Raw genomic sequence first — 22657 nt, forward strand, 5'->3', positions numbered from 1 at the left:
GCATGATGAATTCTCTGGTACTTGCATTGGTTCTAGTTTAAGTTTCCCAGAGACTCAAAATATAGCTAAGAGGACCAAAGCATTAATAGGATGCCTTCCCCTCTCCCCACCTGTGGAAAGAAAGGAGTTAGATGTAGAGAGGGAAAGAGTAAAACACCCAGTGAGTGGCTGCTGCTTCTTGACGTCTTGAACCTTGTTGCATGGCTTCAGTGAGAAGCTACTAGACCAACAAGTGAGGCAGTTTAGAGCTCTTTATGAATGCACATTGACATGTGCTTCCTGCTTTGGGTTGGGAGAGCAACCTGAGCCCTGCCTTCTACTGGGCACACCGTTTGAAGAGCTGCCTGACATACTTCTCAAATGCTTTTTCCTTTACTCAGGAGTGATTCCTGAAGTGCTTTTCTCACAGTTCAGCCAGATCTGTTAGGCTTCAGGAGCTACACTTGTAGCAGGTTGAATTCTCCAAAATGGACTTGAATCATAGAATCAGCCAGGTTGGAAGAGACCTCCAAGCTCAGCCAGCCCAACCTAGCACCCAGCCCTGCCCAACCAACCAGACCATGGCACTAAGTGCCCCAGCCAGGCTCGGCTTCAACACCTCCAGCCACAGCCACTCCACCACCTCCCTGGGCAGCCCATTCCAATGCCAATCACTCTCTCTGCCAACAACTTCCTCCTCACATCCAGCTTCTTTCTTTCTTTCTCTTTTTCCCCCCCCTTTTTTCTTTCTCCTCTGTGTGCTGGGATAAATTTCTGAGGGCACACTTCAGTGATGAAGGAAGCCATAGCTGTTTATTTCAAGTCAGGACAGCAATTTGTGGTGCAGTGTGTGGGAACACAGTTTCTGTTCCTTCCTTGGCTGGTCGCGGCACTGTGGATTTAACTTTGATCATATTAGGAGAACATTTGCTGTGTGTCCTTAAAGGGCTTTTAGGTTCCTGGGTATCCTGTAAAGGCCAGTTTTTCTTTTCACTTTGTTTCATTGACACTTCCTTCAACTTGAGCCTTTTGGCTGAAGGTTTTGGTGGCCATCAAAAGCCAGGGGTTGGAAGGGACCTCTGGAGATGAGAGTCCAACACTAGTGCCAGAGCAGGAACAGAGAATCTGGTTCAGGTCACACAGGGACACATCCAGACAGGGCTGGAAAGGCTCCAGAGAAAGAGATTCCACAACCTCTCTGGGCAGCCTGTGCCAGGGCTCTGGGACCCTTAAAGGAGTTCTTCCTCATGTTGAGTTGGAGCTTCCTGTGCTGTCTCTTATTCTATCCCAGGGCACAAGTGAGCAGAGGCTGTCCCTGTCCCTTCTTTCCTGACTCCCAGCCCTCAAATACTTAAAAACATGGATTAGATCTTCTCTCTACCAGACCAAACAGCCCCAGGTCCCTCAATCTCTCCTCATCAGGCAGTGCTGCAGCCTGTTCATCATCCTTGTAGCCCTCCATTGGACTCCCTTCCAAGCTGGGGAGCTCAAAACTGAACGCAGTACTCCAAGTGAGGTCTCACCAGGACAGAGTAGGGGGGGTCAGTAGAGCAGAACAGTAAAGTTATCACTGATATTTCCCTAAAATCTGTAACTTGGTGAAGCTTTTTCTAACTTCTCCCTTTTGATGCTGCACACTTGCAGCTCTGATGACATAATGCACTCTCTATGAAAATGATTTGTTGATAGAGAGGAGCCTCAGAGTAGAGAAAATCATTAGCAAGTGAAAGAAAGGGCAGGGGGGAAAGGGAGCTCCAGACTAGCTTTAATTAGAAGCTTATTTCAGTACCACCTGTCTCTCTTTCTGGCTTTACATGAGCTCTGAGAAATACCTTGTGGTATAAGTGTGACGTAAGTGTGCTCCTCCTAGCAGGCTAGCATAACAAAAGTACAAACAACAGTAGCTGGGCTTGTGCTTAGCAGTAACACTTTCTGGCTGAGGGACCTTCCTCTGGAGACACAAGCTGCTGAAGCTATGTAGAGTATGCTAAGTGGTTCCATCTGACCTGCAGAAAACACTGAGGCTTGTATTTTCACTTCATGAGTATGCCACTGGCCAAGCCAACTGCATGCTAAAACCTTTCTTGGAATGGACATTCCTGGTTGAGTTTTTGGAAGACAGCAGTTCTCAGAGTGGACCACAGACTTCATCCACACAGTAACAACAAATGGCCAAAGGGAAGAAGTTGACCTGTACAAAGCTGGAAGAGGGGGGAAGAAGAGAATTAATAGACATTTTAATTCTACTCATGCTTTACATATAGCTTGGATGAGTGGGGATTGATCCAATGCTACAGGCTAGGCAAAAGCCAAGGTGAAAAATTGGTGAGAATCATAGAATGGTTTAGGTTAGAAGGGACCTCAAAACTCAGCCAGTTCCAACCCCCTGCCATGGGCAGGGACACCTCTCACTAGAACAGGTTGCTCAAAGCCTCATCCAACCTGGCCTTGAACATGTCCAGGGAGGTTGTGGAGCACAGAATCACAGAATGTGATTGAAGATCACATTGAGTGTTTCTGTGCTCCTCCACAACCTCGCTGGGCAACCTGTGCCAGTGTCTCACCACCCTCACTGCAGAGAACGCTTCCCTAACATCCAGTTTCAATCTCCCAGTTTAAACCCATTATTCCTCATCCTGTTGTTACAAGACCTTGTCAGTAGTCCCTCCCCAGTAGATTCCTTTCAGATACTGGAAGGCCACTCCAGGGTCTCCTGGAAGCCTTCTTTTCTCCAGGCTGCAGAGCCCCAACTCTCTCAGCCTGTCCTCACAACAGAGCTGCTGCAGCCCTCTCAGCATCTTGGTGGCCTCCTTTGGGACTGGCTCCAACACTTCCATGTCCTGCTTGTGCTGGGGGCTCCAGAACTCACACAGGACTGCAGGTGTGGTCTGAGGAGAGCAGAGCCAAGGGGTAGAATCCCCTCCCTTGCCCTGCTGCCCACACTGCTCTTGCTGCAGCCCAGCACAGGGTTGTGTCTGGGCTGCACTCACTCACACTGCAGGCTCCTGTTGAGCTTTTCATCAGCCCAGACTCCCAGATCTTTTTCCTCAGAAGGAGGAACAGCACAACACAAATCTGATGGACAAAGTGGCAGGTATAGTAAAGAAGTGCTGTGTGCTTAAAGGCAAAAGTAGTGATTACTAATTCACTCTTGGGTGTCCTGTAATTTATTTTCTGAGACAGTATGCTTTAGTGCTTGGAGATCAGTGAGAGTGCTGCAAGGCAGTTGTCATATGTCCTGTTATTGATGTTGAATAGTGTCACTACTGTTAAGGCAGGAAGTATTATAACAGTATTATTTGTGCTGAGGGATGATGAATGTTAAGGATGAACACTTCTGTCTGCTATGATGCAGAGGTAGAGATTGGAGAAGCTGCTATTGTTTGTCTCTTCCTCATTTTCACATGAGAATGAAACTAGTAAGGTAAATATTGATAATATAAACTAGAGCAGAAGCTGTCACTGCTTGTTACTTAAGCAGCAGCACAGTGACACTTCTCCTGCCCTTTGCTTTATTCTGTTTTTGAATTGTATGGTGTCTGCTAGACCACCTCTGCCTATCAGCTCTGTTTGCTGTTTAAAGGCCATCAGAAGGAAAGAAATCAACCAGCAAATTGTAAGCTAAAGCTAAACCCTAAAGGCTGTGGTTACAAGCTGCCTAGAGGAGAGCTTTCTCCCTGCTGCCAGCACAGCCAGAAGGACCTGGAATTTAATCCTATTAGAAAATGGATAGGGTTTCTGCTATGGTGAGGGCACTCACTTCACAATTAAATGTCTTCTAATTGTGTATAGCAAGCAATATTTACAACTTCACAACCTGGCATTCCTACCTTAGTCACTCTTCCTAAGCTGGCAAGCCTGCAAGGCTGTCCATCTCCAGAGGGGCATGTGTCTGGGAGCCATAGCTCTGCCCCACAGGATACATCCAGGCTTCTTCAAGCCTTTCCCATTCCAAGGAGGAAAACTGCCTTGGTCTTCATACCTTGTAACCATCACCTCCCAGAACCATGTCACACTTCATACAGTCATAGAATGGTCCAGGTTGGAAGGCACCTTAGAGATCATAGAGTCATAGAATGATTTAGGTTGGAAGGGACCTCAAAGATTATCTAGTTCCAAGGGACACCTCTCGACTAGACTCATCTGCTCAAGCCCTCATCCAACCTGGACTTCAGCACCCCCAGGGAGGAGGCAGCCACAGCCTCCCTGGGCAGCCTATTGTAGAGTCTCACCACCCTCACACTGAAGAGCTTCTTCCTCAGCTGCAGTCTAACCCTGCTCTGCACTGGCTTCAAATCATTCCCCCTTGGCCTGTCTCTAGACACCCTGATGAAAGTCCCTCTGCAGCCTTCCTATAGGATCCCTTCCTCTGGCAGCTGCTAAGCTTGCATGGAGTTATTCAGGACAATTCACCTCCCTGAGAAGGTTTAGAAAAGAAATTGCATCTTTATGCTGCTGTCCTTGTATCAGCCTGTGAGACATCAGGTGAGCAGCAGATCTGGCTTGGACATAGGTAAGAACTGTGTGACCCCAGCAAGGGTAGCTGCAAGCCCTGAGGGAAGGAGATGAGCAGGACTGCTCTTGCCAGCAGCAGCAAAGCATTAAAATTGGTTTAGGCTCATCTGTGTCCTCACAGTGTGATCTAAATTGTACTCTTTGAACTCCTATAGTTGCTCCAATTCTTTTATGAATCCTTTATGTATATGGTAGTAATAACTGTTGGTGTTGACTGTTAGTGATAAGCAGCAGGGCGGTCAGAGCTACTGGGCCCTTGATGTTAAATAACTTTCCACTTAACATGTGTCTTGCTTTATTTTGGAATTGAAACATGAGGTATTTGTAGCTCACTCTCACTGATTCCTGAGTTGTGTGCTGGTAAAGCCACTGCAGTGTTCTTGGCTGCTCTGTCAGGGAGAGAGAATGATCACCAAAGCAAGTCTTTATTTGCACTCTGGTCAGTAGTTGTCGTAGCCTCTTGAAGACGTTTCAGGTGCAGAAAGTCAGCTATAGGATTAAAAGCAATGTAAATAAACCTGCTGTGTTTCTTTTGCTTCCTGTAGGTCGAGATTTGATCTGCATACAGTCCATGGATGGGATGCTGATGCTGTTTGAACAGGAGAGCTATGCTTTTGGCCGCTTCTTACCTGGCTTTCTGCTGCCTGGTCCCTTGGCTTACAGCTCGCGGACAGATTCCTTCATTACAGTGTCCTCCTGTCAGCAGGTTGAGAGTTACAAGTATGTGTTCACTCACTGCAGCCTGTTTTGGGGATGGCATTGACTGTGCAGAAGAGGAGGCTCAGGGCAGACCTCTTTGCTGTCTGCAGCTCCCTGAAGGGAGGCTGTAGCCAGGTGGGGTTGAGCTCTGCTGCCAGGCACCCAGCAACAGAACAAGGGGACACAGTCTGAAGCTGTGCCAGGGCAGGTCTAGGCTGGATGTTAGGAGGAAGTTGTTGTCAGAGAGAGTGATTGGCATTGGAATGGGCTGCCCAGGGAGGTGGTGGAGTGGCTGTGGCTGGAGGTGTTGAAGCCAAGCCTGGCTGGGGCACTTAGTGCCATGGTCTGGTTGATTGGTTGGGGCTGGGTGCTAGGTTGTGCTGGCTGAGCTTGGAGCTCTCTTCCAACCTGCTTGATTCTGTGATGATTCTAAATGAAAGGTTAAAGAAGAATCATTTAGTTTAGTGGGTGGGCTTGACAGTGTGACTGTCCTGATCCAAGGGCTGCAGCAGCTCTGCTATGAGGACAGGCTGAGGGAGCTGGGGTGTTCAGCCTGGAGAGGAAAAGACTCTGGGGGGACCTTAGAGCTGCCCTCCAGGACCTGAAGGGATCCTACAGGAAGGCTGCAGAGGGACTTTTCATAAATGTGTCTAGAGATAGGACATGGGAGAATAGTTTAAAGCTGAGGGAGAGCAGGGTTAGAGTGGAACTGGGGAAGAAGTTCTTGAGTGTGAGGGTGGGGAGACTCTGGTACAGGCTGCCCAGGGAGGCTGTGGCTGCCTCCTCCCTGGGGCTGTTGAAGACCAGGCTGGATGAGTCCTTGAGCATCTGAGTCTAGCTGAGAGGTGTCCCTGCCCGTGATGGGGAGATTGGAGAAGATGATCTCTCAAGTCTCTTCCAACCTGAGCCATTCCATTAGATATAGGAGATTGTATTTCAGAGTAGTTTGGAAGTGGTTTGGTTGGTTTCTTTTTGAACCTTAGAGTAAAAGCAATAAAGTTTGGTGCTTTTGGTTGTTTGCTTGGAAAATCTGTTGAGTTCTTGCGTCTGTCTTTCTTCCTTCTATCCTCTAAGATGTTTAGCTGCTGAACTTACTTTAACACCAGATGAAATCTGAATGGAACTGTTCAATTTCTGCCTGTACACTTAGCTGTGACCCAACAGTGAGACTGATCTTAGCATCTGTGCTGAAGGCTGTGTTGCAGTTGGCTTTCTCACAGGCCTTTCAAGCGGTGCTTTTACCGTGCACCTCTACTCAGATTGTGATAAATGCTTTATGTTTTGCTTGGATCCTCATGGTAAATGCATTTTATTTTTTACTTAGTGTAAGAGTATTACCCCCAAAGGCACACTTAATTATTTTTTTCTTTACTTCTTTGTTTTAAACTTCCTCTAACAGATACCAAGTGCTGGCCTTTGCGACGGACGCTGATGAAAGACAGGAACCAGAACAGCAAAAACTTAGTTCTGGGAAAAGGCTTGTGGTAAACCCTGTTTATTTTACATAACCTGTGTGGCACAGGCTGCTCACATATCCCAATGACCAATGCTGAGTAACAGATGGAAATGCTGACAAAGGACCTCATCCAGTGGCCATTAAAGGCGATGGAAAGACTCCAGTTGATTTCTGTTGCAGTTTCTTTGGGCCTCTGTTGTTTAAGGTTGAGTCTTAGAACTCACTGTGGTTCTAAGCTGGAATAAAAAGAACTGCACTGAAAAGGACTACTTCTGAGGAGGCCTTAAGTGCAGAACCTAAGCTGTGGTGCAGTAGATACACTTGAAATACTGCTCATGTTTTAAGTCTGTTTGTGACCTTTTGTTGGACTTAGAAAATTAAGCTTATTCTGCTTGGAGAGTGCTTGGTACTTAGGGGAAATACTTCCATAAACAGGCAGCATCCTGCACTCTCTTTGTCAATATCCTCACAGGATTTTGTGGAAGGTCTTCAGGAGCTCCTTGTGGCCATGTTGCTTAATATTTGATCTGCTTCCTGTTAAGAGGAAGGAAATTTTGTTCTCTGTAGTTCCAGTTCCTAAAGGGGCCTGAGCAACCTGTGTCAGTAATTTACCACTCTCATTGTAAAGAACTTCTTCCTTGTGTCCAACCCAGATCTGCTCTGCTTTGGTTTCAATCCCCTGCCCCTTGTCCTGTCACTACAAGCCCTTCTAAACAGTCCTTCCCCAGCCTTCCTGTAGGTCCACTTCAGGCCAACCCAGATCTACCCTGCCTCGCTTTCAATCCCCTGCCTCTTGTCCTGTCACTACAAGCCCTTCTAAACAGTCCTTCCCCAGCCTTCCTGTAGGTCCCCTTCAGGCCAACCCAGATTTACCCTGCCTCGCTTTCAATCCCCTGCCTCTTGTCCTGTCACTACAAGCCCTTCTAAACAGTCCTCCCCCAGCCTTCCTGTAGGCTCCCTTCGGGTATTGAAATGTAGCCATAAGGTCTCCCTAGAGCCTTCTATCCAGGCTGAACAGCCCAAATTCTTTCAGCCTGCCTTCATCCTTCAAGTTGAAGTGACTGCAAGCATAACTATTGCCTTAGACACCTAAAACTTTATCTGTTTTTCCATTCCCACAGATTGGTAGAGTAAGTTACCACTTTTTTACTCTCTAACCTTGGCCTTAATATCTTCAGGATGTGTACAGAGCAAACTGAAATAATTGTAGTAGTCTGTAGCTTGATTTGATGATTCAAGTACTTTAGTTTTGATTGGGATGTGTGTTTCAAAAATGTAATCTTACTTAAAGGGAGCTACTTAAGGATACTTAAGGGAATTAATATTCATGACCATTTCAAAAAGCAGATATTTTTGCTGCTTTACTCACCAGAAGGAAAGTCACCAGCTGCCTTCAAAATGAGAGGATGACTTTCCTCCAGGGAGACCTTGGTTTTCTATCTGCTAGTGATACCCCTGTGACTGGAGTTCTGAGCCTTCTCTAAGTTTTGTCTTTGATATGCAGCTCTGAACTGATCTCTGGAGCATCTTCTTGTGTGTTTTTTTTTCCCTTTGAAGGTGGACTGGGTTTTAAACATCGGAGAGCAAGCCCTGGATGTTTGTGTTGTCTCCTTTGATCAGGCAGTTTCCTCTGTTTTTGTCCTTGGTGAGAGAAACTTCTTTTGCCTGAAGGATAATGGGCAAATTCGATTCATGAAGAAGCTGGATTACAGTCCCAGTTGCTTTGTTCCTTATTGTTCAGGTTTGTAAAAGGAATATTCAGCTTCACTTTCACTTGGTTGCTAAGGTTTTTATTTTGCTTTCTCCTGACAATAAATACATTTTGCTGAAGAAGCTATGGATCATGCAATCATAGAGTCAACCTGGTTGGAAGAGACCTCCAAGCTCAGCCAGTCCAACCTAGCACCCAGCCCTGGCCAAGCAACCAGACCATGGCACTAAGTGCCCCAGCCAGGCTTGTATTAGTAGTATTATTAATACTAATAAATAATATTATGGTTTATTTATAGACCTTAAGTAGTGCAGGATGTACTGTAGGGAAAAGGAAAACAAGGCAGAAACAGGACAAAAGTTCATACACAGAAGCAAACAGAACAGAAGAATATATATGAGGGTTTGCATCCTGTGGGTGCTTCCTCCCTGGAGGCATTCAGGGCCAGGTTGGATGAGGCTCTGAGCAAGCTGCTCTAGTGGAAGGTGTCCTTGCCCAGAGCAGGGGGTTGGAACTGGATGTTTTTTACTGGTAGGAGCTGAAACTAACTTACTGCATTGTGTGGAAGCAATTAGGTTGGATGCTGCTATAAAATTACAGCTCTTTAGTACCTTCTTCTATGTTAATGTTTCAAAATCTGCTGGATTTGAGCAGCAGTGTCTTATTTTAGACTTGAACTTTCATTTGTAGACTTTACAGATATGATCTTAACAGTCTTTGCATTTTATGTTCTTTTAAATTGGGCTGTGAGTAAATTAATTGCATTATGCTCATTTGTCATGGCTTGTATGGAAGACAACAAAAGAATCCATCACACTAAGCCTCAAAGAGAAGTGTTTGCTTTAGAAAATCTCTTACCCTAAACCTGGCTTTGTGTCTTTAACAGTGAAAGAAGGAACAATAAACACTCTGATTGGAAACCACAGCAAGATCCTGAATGTTTACCAGGACGTCACACTAAAATGGGCCACTCAACTTCCCCACATTCCTGTAGCAGTGAAAGTAGCGAATTTACAGTAAGTAACTTGTTAAAGTTCACTTCTTTTCAGATCCATTTCCACTTGTGAAACTTTAGATGTTAAGAAAGGATGTAACAAACAAGGTGCTCGTTAAAAGGAACGTTCCAAGTGTCCTTTGTTTTGTGGAATGCTAATTTCACTAATGGGCACACTCTCATCTTCTACAAGAAGCTGCTGTGCTGTGCTTTAGCCTTTCTGTTTCTCTGGAGTGAAAGTAGAACCTGAGGTCTGCTACCTCCACTGGAGTAGTTTCTTCTTTTTATCTGGCAAAATCCTTCCCTGAGACAGGAAAAATAAAGGAGGCTTCTCACTAAAAATCTGTTCCTCATTAAGCATTTAGCTTAAGCGTTTCAGAATGAATTCCAGAGGTAATTTGTTGGTCCAGATTATCCAACTCCAATGTTAAACTGTGGAAATTAAGGAAGTGTTTAAATTGCACTGGCACTGCACTGCAAGGGAACAACACTTCTTGTAAAATAAACATGAGATGAGTCAGGGGAAAACTGTTTGGGCAGGAGACTGAGTGTAGAAAAATTATGCTGTGTCTTTTGCTGAGCCTGTCACTGAAATAAGAAGAGTACAGAAAGGTTCAGTTAGTGATTTTCCAGTCCTGTTTATGCCTGTAGTGTGTGCTACCAGAGCTGTGGTGGGTTCTGGGTGTCCACTGCCTGTGGCCAGATCCAGGCTGGGTGCAGAGTGGGTTGAGAGGAGCTCTGAAGAAAGAGTCTTGAGTACATTGATTGCTGAGTAGCTCCCCAAGAGCCAGCAGTGCCCTCATGCAGCCCAGCAGGCAGCTGTGTGCTGGGCTGCAGCCAGAGGAGTGTGGGCAGAAGGGCAAGAGAGGGGATTGTGCCCCTTGGCTCTGCACTGCTGAGACCTCACCTTAAATACTGCATCCAGTTCTGGTGTGCCAGTACAAGAAGTACATAGAGCTGCTGGAGGGAGTCCAGAGGAGGCAACAAAAGTGTTCCAAGGGCTGGAGCAGCTCTGCTGTGACGACAGGCTGAGGGAGCTGGGGGTGTGCAGCCTGGAGGAGAGAAAACTCCTAGAGGACCTTAGAACTGCCTGCCAGTGCCTGAAGGGATCCTGCAGGAGGGCTGCAGAGGGACTTTTCATCAGGGTGTCTAGAGACAAGCCAAGAGGGAATGATTTGAGGCTGAGGTGCAGCAGGGTTAGAGTGGAGCTGTGGAAGAAGCTCTTCAGCATGAGAGTGGTGAGACTCTGGAACAGATTGCCCAAGGAGGCTGTGGCTGCCTCCTGCCTGGGAGGTGTTGAAGTCCAGGCTGGATGAGGGCTTGAGCAGCTGAGTGTAGTTGAGCGGTGTCCCAGCCCGTGGCAGGGAGACTGGGGCAGATGATCCATAAGGTACCTTCCAATGTAAGCCAGCCTGTGATCTTTTCAAGCCAGCTGCCTATTAGCTGTTGGTGTTCATATTTTGACTTAGGTTGTTGCATATTGGATTATACAAAATGAGAGATTTAATACATTTCAGTTGCACCATGTGTGCTGAGAATCAGAAACTACTGCATTGTATATGAAATCTGCTTCAGCAGCCTGTCACCATAAAGGAGAGAACAAAAACTGGTCTTTAAAGTCTTTGTGTTGACACAGGATTCATTTCCACTTTTGGAGTCATCTGTAACCCCACAGGCTGATCAGTTTAGCTTACATAGAATCATAGAATCAACCAGGCTGGAGGAGGTTGGACTGGATGAGCTTGGAGGTCTGTTACCCAGCCCTGTCCTGTCAACCAGACCATGGCACTAAGTGCCCCAGCCAGGCTTTGCTTCAACACCTCCAGCCACAGAGACTCCACCACCTCCCTGGGCAGCCCATTCCAATGCCAATCACTCTCTCTGACAACAACTTCCTCCTAACATCCAGCCTAGACCTGCCCTGGCACAACTTCAGACTCTGTCCCCTTCTTCTGTTGCTGGGTGCCTGGCAGCAGAGCTCAACCCCACCTGGCTACAGCCTCCCTGCAGGCAGCTGCAGGCAGCAATGAGCTCTGCCCTGAGCCTCCTCTGCTGCAGGCTGCACCCCCCCAGCTCCCTCAGCCTCTCCTCACAGGGCTCTGCTCCAGGCCCCTCCTCAGCCTTGCTGCCCTTCTCCAAACACCTTCCAGCACCTCAACATCTCTCTTGAATTGAGGAGCCCAGAACTGGACACAGCACTCAAGGTGTGGCCTGAGCAGTGCTGAGCACAGGGGCAGAAGAACCTCCCTTGTCCTGCTGCCCACACTGCTCCTGAGCCAGCCCAGGATGCCATTGGCTCTGCTGCCCACCTGGGCACTCTGCTGCCTCATTTCAGCTCCTCTCTCCCAGCACCCCCAGCTCCCTGTCTTCCTGGCTGCTCTCAGCCACTCTGTCCCCAGCCTGTAGCACTGCTTGGAGTTGTTGTGGCCAAAGTGCAGAACCTTGTGTGAATCAAAAGCTTCAGCATTCTGGTTTGTAGCCCCTGGTTGGAAATCTGCTTTATCAAGTCTCAGCTTCCAATATTTGAAACAAGAAATTGAAAATCTGTGACCAGTGTGCAAGTGAGAAAATATTTGCCCAATCCCAAAGTGAACTTGGAATTAGGACTTGCTCTCTGGCACAGAGTTGTCCTACATTGGGTGGCAAGCTTACTGTGTCCAGCTATGCTCTCCACATAGGAGAAAGGCATCAGGAACTGGGATTTAATGGGGAAGAACATAAAGAAATGCTGTTGTTCAACTACATGTAAAAGGGCAGACACATGTAGGGTAAAAGTGGGTGAAAGCAAAACAAACCCCCTCTCACTGCATTTCCTTTTAGCTGTCCAGATGCCTGCAGAGGCTTTGTTCTGCATCCCAGCTCATCTGTTCCTCCTTACTATTGCTGACATCACCATAGCTACAGCAGCTGCTTAAGAATCACCATATAAAAATGGCAAAACTTAGCACTTATTACATGGGTTTATGAAAAGAAAACTGCAGGAATCAAATTTTATAGATTGCTGAAAGGTTTTTATTTTCTTTCTCTATGGTTGGAGGATAATAAAATCAATGCCAGTTATGACCACACTGTGAACTGCTCAGTGCTGTGCAGGCATACACAGGAATGAGTTCTTTACCACGAGGGTGGTGGAGCACTGGAACAGGTTGCTGAGGCCCCATCCTTGGACATAGTCGAGGTTAGGCTTGACAAGGCTCTGAGCACCCTGCTCTAGCTGAGGATCATATCACAGGATCACAGAAACATGCAGGTTGGCAAAGCCCCTTGGGATCACCAGGTCCAACCTAGATCCCTGTAGCCTTTAAGACTAAATGGAGCTGAAGATCAGAGTGCTGTGTTGTGATAGTCTTTGTGGTCAATGTGCTGAATTGTTTTACTGGGTGTGTTTCAGGTTGGTTGTAAGTTGGAGGGAGTAGTTTGCCTTTAACAAATGAAGCATGTCACAGAATCACAGACACAGGCAGGTTGGCAAAGCCTCTCAGGAGCACCAAGCCCAACTACAAGATTCACCCTAAACCATAGACCTCAGCACCACATCCAAACCAGCCTTAAACACATCCAGGGTGGGTGACTCCACCACCTCCCTAGGCAGCTCACTCCAGTCCCTGACCACTCACTCCCTGAAAGCCTTTTTCCTAAAGTCCAATCTAAACCTCCCCAGCCTCAGCTTGAGGCCATTCCCCCTTGCTCTGTCTCCAGCTGCCTGTGAGCAGAGCCCAGCAGCAGTCTCTCCACAATGTCCTTTCAGGTAGTTGCAGAGAGCAATGAGGTCTGCCCTCAGCCTCCTCTTTTACAAACTAAACATCTTCAGCTCCCTCAGTTGCTCCTCATAAGATTTATTCTCTAGGCCCTGAGAGAATTTGTTGTTGTCACTAATCTGCCTCTGGACTGTTGAGATGCTAATACCAATCAAGAACTTTTTCAAAGGCCTTTTGGAAAGGGCTATCTGAAGTGTGTAGCTTAGAACCACAGTCACATTTTGTGACTCTTTCTTCTACCTTAGCAGGATTCTGATCCTGCAGAACAAGATGCACCAAGTGCTGTGTCCAGCATGCCCTGTGCTATGCGGCTGAGCTTTCTAGCAAGTTGCTTTCAGATGAGCTTTCCTGTATGATGTTAAGCACATTCCCATATTTCCAGCTCATCTCATTTTATTGCATGGTCACTTCCTTGTTTTTTTTTTCCCAAAGCCTGCTTTGGACAGTTGTGTGATTTTATGTGGCTTTCAACTTTAGAATGACCTCTAAAACATTCCTACCTTCATGGTTCTGGAAAAAAAGCCTTAGAAGTGGGAACTCAAACTGCAGGAACAAGGATCAAGCAACTCCCCCTCTGGTATATAAAAATAGACTCACTTTTAAATGAAGAGAATAGGCCAGTCCAGCCCCCTGCTGGAGCAGGGTCACTTGAGCAGCTCACACAGGAACACATCCAGCTGTGTTCTTAGTGTCTCCAGTGAAGGAGACTCTGCCACCTCCCGGGGCAGCCTGCTCCAGGGCTCTGGCACCCTCACCGTGAAAAAGTTTCTGCTTGTGTTCACATGGAACCTCCTCTCCTTGTGCTTCTTGTGCTGTGCTTGGCCATCCCTGAGCAGTGCCTGGCTCCATCCTCCTGCCACTGCCCTGCACATCTTAACGTGAGTGAGGGCAGCCCTCAGGCTCCTCTGCTGCAAGCCCCAGCTCCCTCAGCCTGACCTCACAGGGAAGTGTTCCACTGCCTGCAGCAGCTTCGTGCCTCTATGCTGGACTCTTTCAAGCAGTTTTCTGAGGCCCTTCTTGAGCTGAGGGCCCCAGAACTGGACACAGTATTCCAGATGCAGCCTCACCAGAGCAGCCAAGTGATCAATTTGTTATTATCCAACTGGAAACATGCAACCCATCTTAATTTCTTCAGGAATTATGTTGTGAGCAATTTCTTTTAAGAGAAGACCTACAAAAAGCATATGGTGGTGTTATGATTATCCAGAATCCAATAAAATACAGATTTGCAAATCATTCCCATATGTGTGTAGGAGCTGCTTGGTCCTGTAAAGCTATTTTAGATACCAGAATAATTTGTTTCATGCTTTGACTTCCTCCCTGTTGAAGCATCCTCTCAGATTTGGTATTACTATTGTGTGACAGTAAAAACCTGCAGCTTACAATAAAAGGAATTTAACAAGTAATTGGAATTCCAGGTTCTGTGCCAAATGAAGTAATAATGTTTGCAGGGATATTGTGTGAGTGCAGTAGCTGTGGAGAAACTCCTATAAAAGTGTTAAATATGCTTCTCCCCTCCCCCAGCTGTCTTTTAACCACTGTTATTAAAGGCCTTAGAAATTGCAGCAGTCTGGAGTGGCTGACAAATGTTCCAGCAGAGCAATTCAGATGATAAGAATTAGATATTATAACTGGCTGCTCATACTTGTTCTGAATTTTCTCTATTGATGTGCAAATTAATGAAGACTTTTAAGGAGGAAAGATTACTGGAAAAGAGTGGGGAAGGGACTGGAGGGAAAGGCTCCCTGTGGAGGAAGCTGGGGGGGCTCAGCCTGGAGAAGAGGAGACTCAGGGGGGACCTTCCAAAGGGAAGTTGCAGTAAGGTGGTGGTCAGGTTCTGCTCCCAGGCAACTCACAACGAGAAGAGAGGATGTGGCCTGAAGCTATGCCAGGAGAGGTTTAGGGTGCATGTTAGGAAGCAGATCCTGATGGAAAGGGGAATGGACTGCCCAGGGAGGTGGTGGTGTCACCATACCTGGAGGCGTTTAAGGCAAGCTTGGATGTGGCACTTAGTGCCGAGGTCTGGTCGATGTGCTGGTGTTAGGTCACAGGCTGGACTTGATCTGTGATCTGCTCCAGCCTCAGTAATTCTGTGCTTCTGTGACTTAAAAGCTTTGTTTATGTTTCCTGGTGAGCAACCTTCACAGCCCCCAGCGGAAGAGTGGCTGCAGCCAAGGGGCAGTGTAGCAGCTCCTTCAGACAGGGCTTTGTCCCTAAGCTGCCTCGCAGGGAAGCTGGGGGCGAGGAGCTGATGGAGTTTTCCAGTGTGCTTTCTGGAACACTGACAAACTCAGAAGCTCAGTGGAGTTTGCAGAGGGGAAAAAACATCATTTGATTTGCTTTCACTTGATGCATTAGCTGCAGATAACTGCCAACTGCAAGGCACACGAGAAGGACGAATTAGAAACCACTTTTGGCTTCATTATACTTCAGCAGTAGATCACCCAAGATTTATTGCTGGCAGCGTGGCTATATTTCTTCCTGCCGGTGTGATTTACATGCAGATGCCTCCATGGATCTTTCCTCCTCAGTTTAACAGATTTATAACCTTAGGGAAGAAATGCTGAGATGATCTGAAGCCACTGCTGGAGAGCTTTAGAAATTGCCTTGTTTTCAGGTGTCAGTTTTCTTTGTCCAGTTGTGGAACAAGCTCAGGATGCAGTTTCTCCACTTGGCTCTCTTAGGTTGCTTGTTTTAGCAACTTCATTGCTTGCTGTAACTGAATAGCAGAGCATGGGGCAGTGTGTTTGGAGCATGGCAGCATTTCCCTCAGTAGTAGCCCTGTTTTAAAGGCTTGGCTCTGCTTGTTGGCAGTGTGGCAGAGTTCACTTGTCCAGCAGTAGGCAAAGCCCTATATGTTAGGCATAGCAACCTAAATCTTGGTGCTTGACTTAAGTAACACTTTATTAATGGAAAAATTCATGACTGTGCTGCCTACTCAGCTTGCCTCTGGTCCTTCCCTCTGCCTGTCTTGATGTATGGGTTTTGAGATGAGGTTTCACTCATCTGTCTAGCATAGATCAGTGTTTAGGTGGTGTAGCAGTAAGTGGGAGTAACATTAATAAGCAGATCTGAATGGAGAAATAATGTTTTCTTGTAGTCAAACCAGAAATTTCTGTTATTTGAAGACTGGATTTATGCTGCTTCTGTTGTTCCATGTTATTGCTTCTGTGTTTCTTCCCAGTTCCTTAATGAGCTTTATTTTTGGTGATACAGGGACCTGAAGGGTGTTATAGTCACTCTGAGTGATGCTGGGCATCTTCAGTGTTCCTACCTTGGAACTGATCCCTCAATCTTCCAGGCTCCTAAGGTTGAGTCTAGGGAAATAAACTATGAAGAATACGATGCTGAAATGAAAGAGCTTCAGAAAATCATCAGGGAAGCCACAACAACTCAAGGTATACCTCTACCTCTTCTCTAGTTGTACTCCTAACCACCTGATTTACCTTTCAGCACGTGAAAATAGTTGCTTTTCAAACTTCAGCCATAGTTCCAGTTCTGTAGGCAATGTAGTGCTTAATAGAGTTTAGATTTTAATAAAAAGAAGTACCAGAGAAGACCCCAAACTGTAAAGCCCTCACAGCTTTTTGCTTGTATTTGTATAATGCCTGTAGGAACTTTCAAGGTACTGCTGACTCTTACTCAGAAGCACAGAATGGTCTGGCTTGGATCTGACCTCCAAAGGTCATTCAGTTCAGCCCCCTCTGCAGTAAGCAGAGGCACACTCAATTAGATTAGGTTGCCCAGAGCCCTGTCAAACCTCACCTTGAATATCTGGAAGGATGGGGCCCCAACCACGCCCCTGAGCAACCTGTTCCAGTGTTCCACTACCATCATGATAAAAAACTTGTTCCTCAGATCCCACCCCAAGTTGTTGCTTTCCAACCACACATCCACAAGTTAGTTTATAGCATTCTTTGCTTTGTGTGTTGGCAGAACACCTTGAGTGCTGTGTCCAGTTCTGGGCTCCTGAATTGAAGAGAGATGTTGAGGTGCTGGAAGGTGTCCACAGGAGGGCGCCAAAGCTGGGGAGGGTCCTGGAGCAGAGCCCTGTGAGGAGAGGCTGAGGGAGCTGGGGGGGTGCAGCCTGCAGCAGAGGAGGCTCAGGGCAGAGCTCATTGCTGTCTGCAGCTACCTGGAGGGAGGCTGTAGCCAGGTGGAGTTGGGCTCTGCTGCCAGGCACCCAGCAACAGAAGAAGGGGACACAGTCTGAAGCTGTGCCAGGGCAGGTCTAGGCTGGATGTTGTTAGGAAGTTGTTGTCAGAGAGAGTGATTGGCATTGGAATGGGCTGCCCAGGTTGGTGGTGGAGTGGCTGTGCCTGGAGGTGTTGAAGCCAAGCCTGGCTGGGGCACTTAGTGCCATGGTCTGGTTGCTTGGCCAGGGCTGGGTGCTAGGTTGGGCTGGCTGAGCTTGGAGATCTCTTCCAACCTGCTTGATTCCATGATCATGGGGCAATGTGTTGTATCCAAGCCCCACCTGATGTTCTTTGCAGAGAACCTTTTATATTGTCTTCTGCAGAGGAGTTTCTGAAGCCTATTTTAGTTTTTCACTGTTAGGCACAGACTCCTTCTGTCTCATTTGTTACCAAGTGATGCCAAGTGCCATGAGATGAGTGCTGTGTATTTTGGAGGTGTTGTTACAGGTGTATTAGCATGTGCCTGGATGCTAAGCATATCAAATACATCTCAGTCCCATTTCTTGCATAAATCAGAGATCCAGAATGAATTCCAGGCTTAGGCTATCTGTAGAAACATTACAAAACTGGGAGTTTCCTTTGGTGAGGCACATGATGTGCATTTAGGAATGTAGCTACTTGTTTGATAAAGGAAAGCTAATTTACTTGGCCTTTTTGTTTCAGCTGGTTTGCCCCAGTCTGAGAAACACAAAGATCTAACTGTCACAGCAGAAGTTTCACCTGATTTGGATGCAGAATCAGTAAGTAGCTGTATGAAAAAGAAATCAATCTGAAAGTATTGACTTTGTCCAGGAGTAAATAAGAATTAATCATAGGTAGTGATTACTGCATCGTTACGCTTATGTGGCTGAGATCAAAGTGTTTCTTCCCAGTAAAACAGTTTAAACAGACAGGAACACTTTATAAACCTAGGAAGTGCCCTGTTGCACAGTGAAATATATGCATCAAATACCATAATAGATATTTTATCATCCAGAGGAGTGTGAGGAGCAGGGCAAGAGAAGGGATTCTGCCCCTTGGCTCTTGTGAGACCCTACCTCGAGTCCTGCCCCCAGTTCTGGTATCCTCAGCATAAGGTCACAGAGCTGCTGGAGTCCACAGGAGGGCCACAAAGATGATCCAAGGGCTGGAGCACCTTTGCTGAGAAGATAGGCTGAGGGGGCTGGGGATGTTTAGCCTGGAGAAGAGAAGGGTCTAGGGGGAACTTTAGAGCTGCATTCCAATACCTGAACAGATCCTGCAGGAAGGCTGCAGAGGGACTTTTCCTAAGGGTGTCTAGAGACAGGATAAGGGGGAATGGTTTGAGTCTGAGGGAGAGCAGGCTTAGACTGGAGCTGAGAAAGAAGTTCTTCAGTATGAGGGTGATGAGACTCTGGAATAGGTTGTTGAAGGGAGGCTGTAGCTGCCTCCTCCTTGGGGGTGGTGGTGGAGGCCAGGCAGGAGGAGGCCTTGAGCAGCTGAATCTAGCTGAGAAGTGTCTCTGCCCATGGTGGGGAGGTTGGAGGAAATGAGCTCTGAGGTCCCTTTCAACATGAGCTACTCTATGATGATGAGATCAGGATGAATTCTGAATGAAATGGATGAACTGAAATAGAAATTAGGAGGAACAGCAATGTAGCTGCTACAACTTTCTTTTGAAGTTCAACATTTCTTTCTGATTTTCAGATGGTATGTGATGATTTTGTAGTCCATGCTGTGGTGTGTGTATATGTATATATATATTGGCAAATTGGAAGTCACCTTTCCCTACTGAATTAGAGAAGGTAGAGAATGTAAATGAATACACAGTGGAAAGCCTTGTGCCAAAGAAAACAGTTTCAAATATTTATATACATACATCAGAGTGTATTAGTTTCTTGTACATGCAACATTCATGACCTCTCAGTGGCCTTTTTGCAGTCAGTTTCAAACAGAGGCTCCACATTTTCAGAAGGAACTCAGAAATGTGTTTTGTGTATTTTGATCTGTCACAGGAATGAGAAGTCCTTTACCAATAACTCCCTGTTTAGCACGTGGATGGTAGGAAAGTAGTGTTGCATTCATTGTGTTCATTCATCCCTCTGCAATACTGAATTTATTCTCTTTTCATCTTTTCCTTCACAGCAAGCCATTGACAGTGAGGTGAAAGCAGAGGCAGTGCCATCAGTCACAGTAAAGGTACTGTGCCTCACTTCAACAGCTCTGTTCAGATAATCTGTCAGCCTGGCTCAGGAGCAGTGTGGGCAGCAGGACAAGGGAGGTTATTCTGTCCTGTACTCAGCACTGCTCAGGCCACAGCTCCAGTCCTGTGTCCAGTTCTGGGCTCCTGAATTCAAGAGAGATGTTGAGGTGCTGGAAGGTGTCCACAGGAGGGCGCCAAAGCTGTGGAGGGGCCTGGAGCACAGCCCTGTGAGGAGAGGCTGAGGGAACTGGGGGGGTGCAGCCTGCAGCAGAGGAGGCTCAGGGCAGAGCTCATTGCTGGCTGCAGCTCCCTGAAGGGAAGCTGTAGCCAGGTGGGGTTGGGCTCTGCTGCCAGACAGCCAGCACCAGAAGAAGGGGACAGAGTCTGAAGCTGTGCCAGGGCAGGTCTAGGCTGGCTGTGAGGAGGAAGTTGTTGTCAGAGAGAGTGATTTGCATTGGAATAGGCTGCCCAGGGAGGTGGTGGAGTTGCTGTGGCTGGAGGTGTTGAAGCCAATCCTGGCTGGGGCACTTAGTGCCATGGTCTGGTTGGTTGGGCAGGGCTGGGTGCTAGGTTAGGCTGGCTGAGCTTGGAGCTCTCTTCCAGCCTGGCTGATTCTACTCTGTTCTATTCTCTTCTAGTGGTTGTAGGTTTTAACTGTAGCTTCCACTTAGGCCATGACAATAAGTAGACTTTTGAATGCAATATGTACTTAACTATACTAAGTCTCTATCTCCTTAGTATGACAAGGTGCCAGCAAGCCTTCTGCTGAAGTCAGAAAGCAGCTGGAGCTGTTCTTTTTAATACTAAAAGCATTATTGAGGTCACATACAGTGAAGGAAATGCAAAAGCTATGCTTTGCTCCTTCCAGTCAAGTCGTTTCTGATTACCTTCTCTTTCTTTTTCATTTTGCTTTTACTTTAGTCACCTGAGAACATCTTATTTATTATCTACATTAGGACTAGTGCACATGACACTGAGGAAATGTTTCAATCACCATTTCAGCAAGAGTTTAGCTTGGCTTAAAATGACAAAGAGCATGAAAGATCTCAGTTGATCATAGCTTTTCAACTGACAGCATTCCATGAGTGGCAGTAAGGAAGGAGAATCGGAAAGGAAGAGACTGAGTTTCAAACTGAAATAGGAAGGTCTTAAACGTTGTTGCTTCTTTGGCCTTTTTCATGTCCTTTTACTGGTTGTGTTTGTTTTCTGCTCTGCAGAGAGGAATTTGTTGCTTTCTTCTAATATTTCTTTCTGCCACTTGATTTAGATAACACTGCAGAGCAGAGTGACTGTGCAGAAGCCAAACCTGACAGTAAGCGTGCAAGCTCCGTTAGCAGTGACCTGTGACCAGTTCATCTTTGATGACTTAGGTAAGCTGTTACAGCACCATTACACATCCTGCATCATCGCTGTTGCTGGGCAGTTTTGGAAGGTGCAGCCCAGACTCTGTTGAGTGTCTTGTTGCAGACAGCCTACACTTAGAGCTGCTAGAAATCATAGAATCGTAGAATCAAGCAGGTTGGAAGAGACCTCCAAGCTCATCCAGTCCAACCTAGCACCCAGCCCTATCCAATCAACCAGACCATGGCACTGAGTGCCTTATCCAGTCTTTTCTTGAACACCACCACCTCCCTGGGCAGCTCATTCCAGTTCCTGACCACTCTTTCCCTGAAAACCTTTTTCCTAAAGTCCACTCTAAACCTCCCCAGCCTCAACTTGAGGCCATTCCCCCTTGTTCTGTCTCCAGTTCCCTATGAGAAGAGCCCAGCAGCAGCCTCTCCACAATATCCCTTCAGGTAGTTGCAGACAGCAAGGAGACCTTCCCTCAGCCTCCTTTTCAGATTCAGTGATTTGATAAAGGTGAACTAATGGAAACTGTCACCATTTAGTAGCAGATTTCCCAAAGTGCTAGAAAATAACTTATGTATTTGGATGCTTGACTCAATTCTGTATTGTTTTTAGAACAAGATTCATCTGAAACCGTGGTGGTGTCTGTCTTTTTGAAGGGGAACTGTTCTCCATCAGAGCTAGAAGGAAATTGTCTGGTTTCGTATAACATAGCCACAGGTAAGCTACTGGAACTTTCCAACTGGTTTCCTTCTGAGTAAATTCTTTCCTTTGCAGATCTGTTATAGATGCTCCTTGAAGTAAGTCGAAGGCAGTAGTACTTGAAGTGTAATTGTAGTCTAGTCTTCAGTTTTAGCTCATATTTTATTTAGCCTCATGAAGTGATGTCATTGATCCTACCAGAGGTAAAGTCAAGTGCCTGTCTGGGGAAGCAGCTGTACAAGCTTTCCCACCCTCTCCCCTTCACTTCCCTCTGCTCTGCCCTGTAAGGGACTGTATCTTGGAGTGGGAAATTAATTAAGTCTTGATGACTATTCAGCCTTCTGGGCTGCCAACAAATGTGACAATAACCACCTCCCTCCAGAGGAGGAGATTTGAATAGGCCTTGGGAGTGATTATTGCTCACTTCCCTTTTAGCAGTTAAAGCTACTCTTTCCAAATGAACTAATCCCAAAGAATAAAAATTAAGTCCTTGTTTTTTATAAAGCCCTTAGTCACCCTAGAGATGCAATATGTAAATGGACCCAGCTGTCCACAGCTGCAGGCTGATCAGCTTTCTACACACAGCCTGTGAATGTGTTGGGCTGCTGAGAAACTGTATTTAGGCAGGGCTTGCCCCTTCAGTTAAATGCAGCAGAAAGCAATTTTAAGCTGCCTCTTCTCCACTTCTGCTTGGCTTTGCTCCTGCACCTCCTCCCATCTTGTGCTCATGCAGTCAGCAGCTATTTCTCAGCCAGAATTGCTGCCTTGGTTCACTGTGCAAGCAGAGTGTTGTGCCAGCATGGGTGGAAGGCTGCTGTGGAGTAAAATGACATCAAAAAAATGCATGTGGAATGAGACTTTCTGTGAGGGCTGGTGGGCTTCAGTACCTTATCTCATGGAGATGTTTTTGTTTGAGCAGTGACTTCACATCACTTCTCAGCTGAGGCATTGTGTTTATCAGAGTCTAGACTGCCTGCTGATGGAAATGTCTGAGACAAAACTGAAACTCAGGGCTTTAAAGACTTGGTGTTTAGAAGAGACTTGGCAGATACGTGCAGAGGGTGAGAGAGAAAAGGATGCCTCTCTTTTTCTGGAGAGCCTGCAAGAACAGCTTGTGCAGGTTCAGTCCCTCTCCATTG

General features: G+C 46.6%; 1 protein-coding gene across 11 annotated transcripts in view; it reads left to right on the forward strand.

Moving 5' to 3' along the window:
- The window catches only part of BBS9 (Bardet-Biedl syndrome 9), a 230463-nt gene that overhangs the window by 19946 nt on the left and 187860 nt on the right, over window positions 1-22657 (forward strand). For all 11 annotated transcript variants that reach the window (XM_064169881.1, XM_064169879.1, XM_064169880.1 and 8 more), the window contains 9 exons: window positions 5040-5214; window positions 6593-6677; window positions 8207-8390; window positions 9247-9376; window positions 16329-16510; window positions 17972-18048; window positions 19412-19465; window positions 20737-20839; window positions 21432-21536. In XM_064169881.1, the coding sequence (XP_064025951.1) occupies window positions 5040-5214; window positions 6593-6677; window positions 8207-8390; window positions 9247-9376; window positions 16329-16510; window positions 17972-18048; window positions 19412-19465; window positions 20737-20839; window positions 21432-21536 (1095 nt within the window). The remainder of the gene's footprint in view (window positions 1-5039; window positions 5215-6592; window positions 6678-8206; window positions 8391-9246; window positions 9377-16328; window positions 16511-17971; window positions 18049-19411; window positions 19466-20736; window positions 20840-21431; window positions 21537-22657) is intronic.

This window comes from Pogoniulus pusillus, chromosome 32, assembly GCF_015220805.1.
Source record: "Pogoniulus pusillus isolate bPogPus1 chromosome 32, bPogPus1.pri, whole genome shotgun sequence".
Classification (NCBI taxonomy): domain Eukaryota; kingdom Metazoa; phylum Chordata; class Aves; order Piciformes; family Lybiidae; genus Pogoniulus; species Pogoniulus pusillus.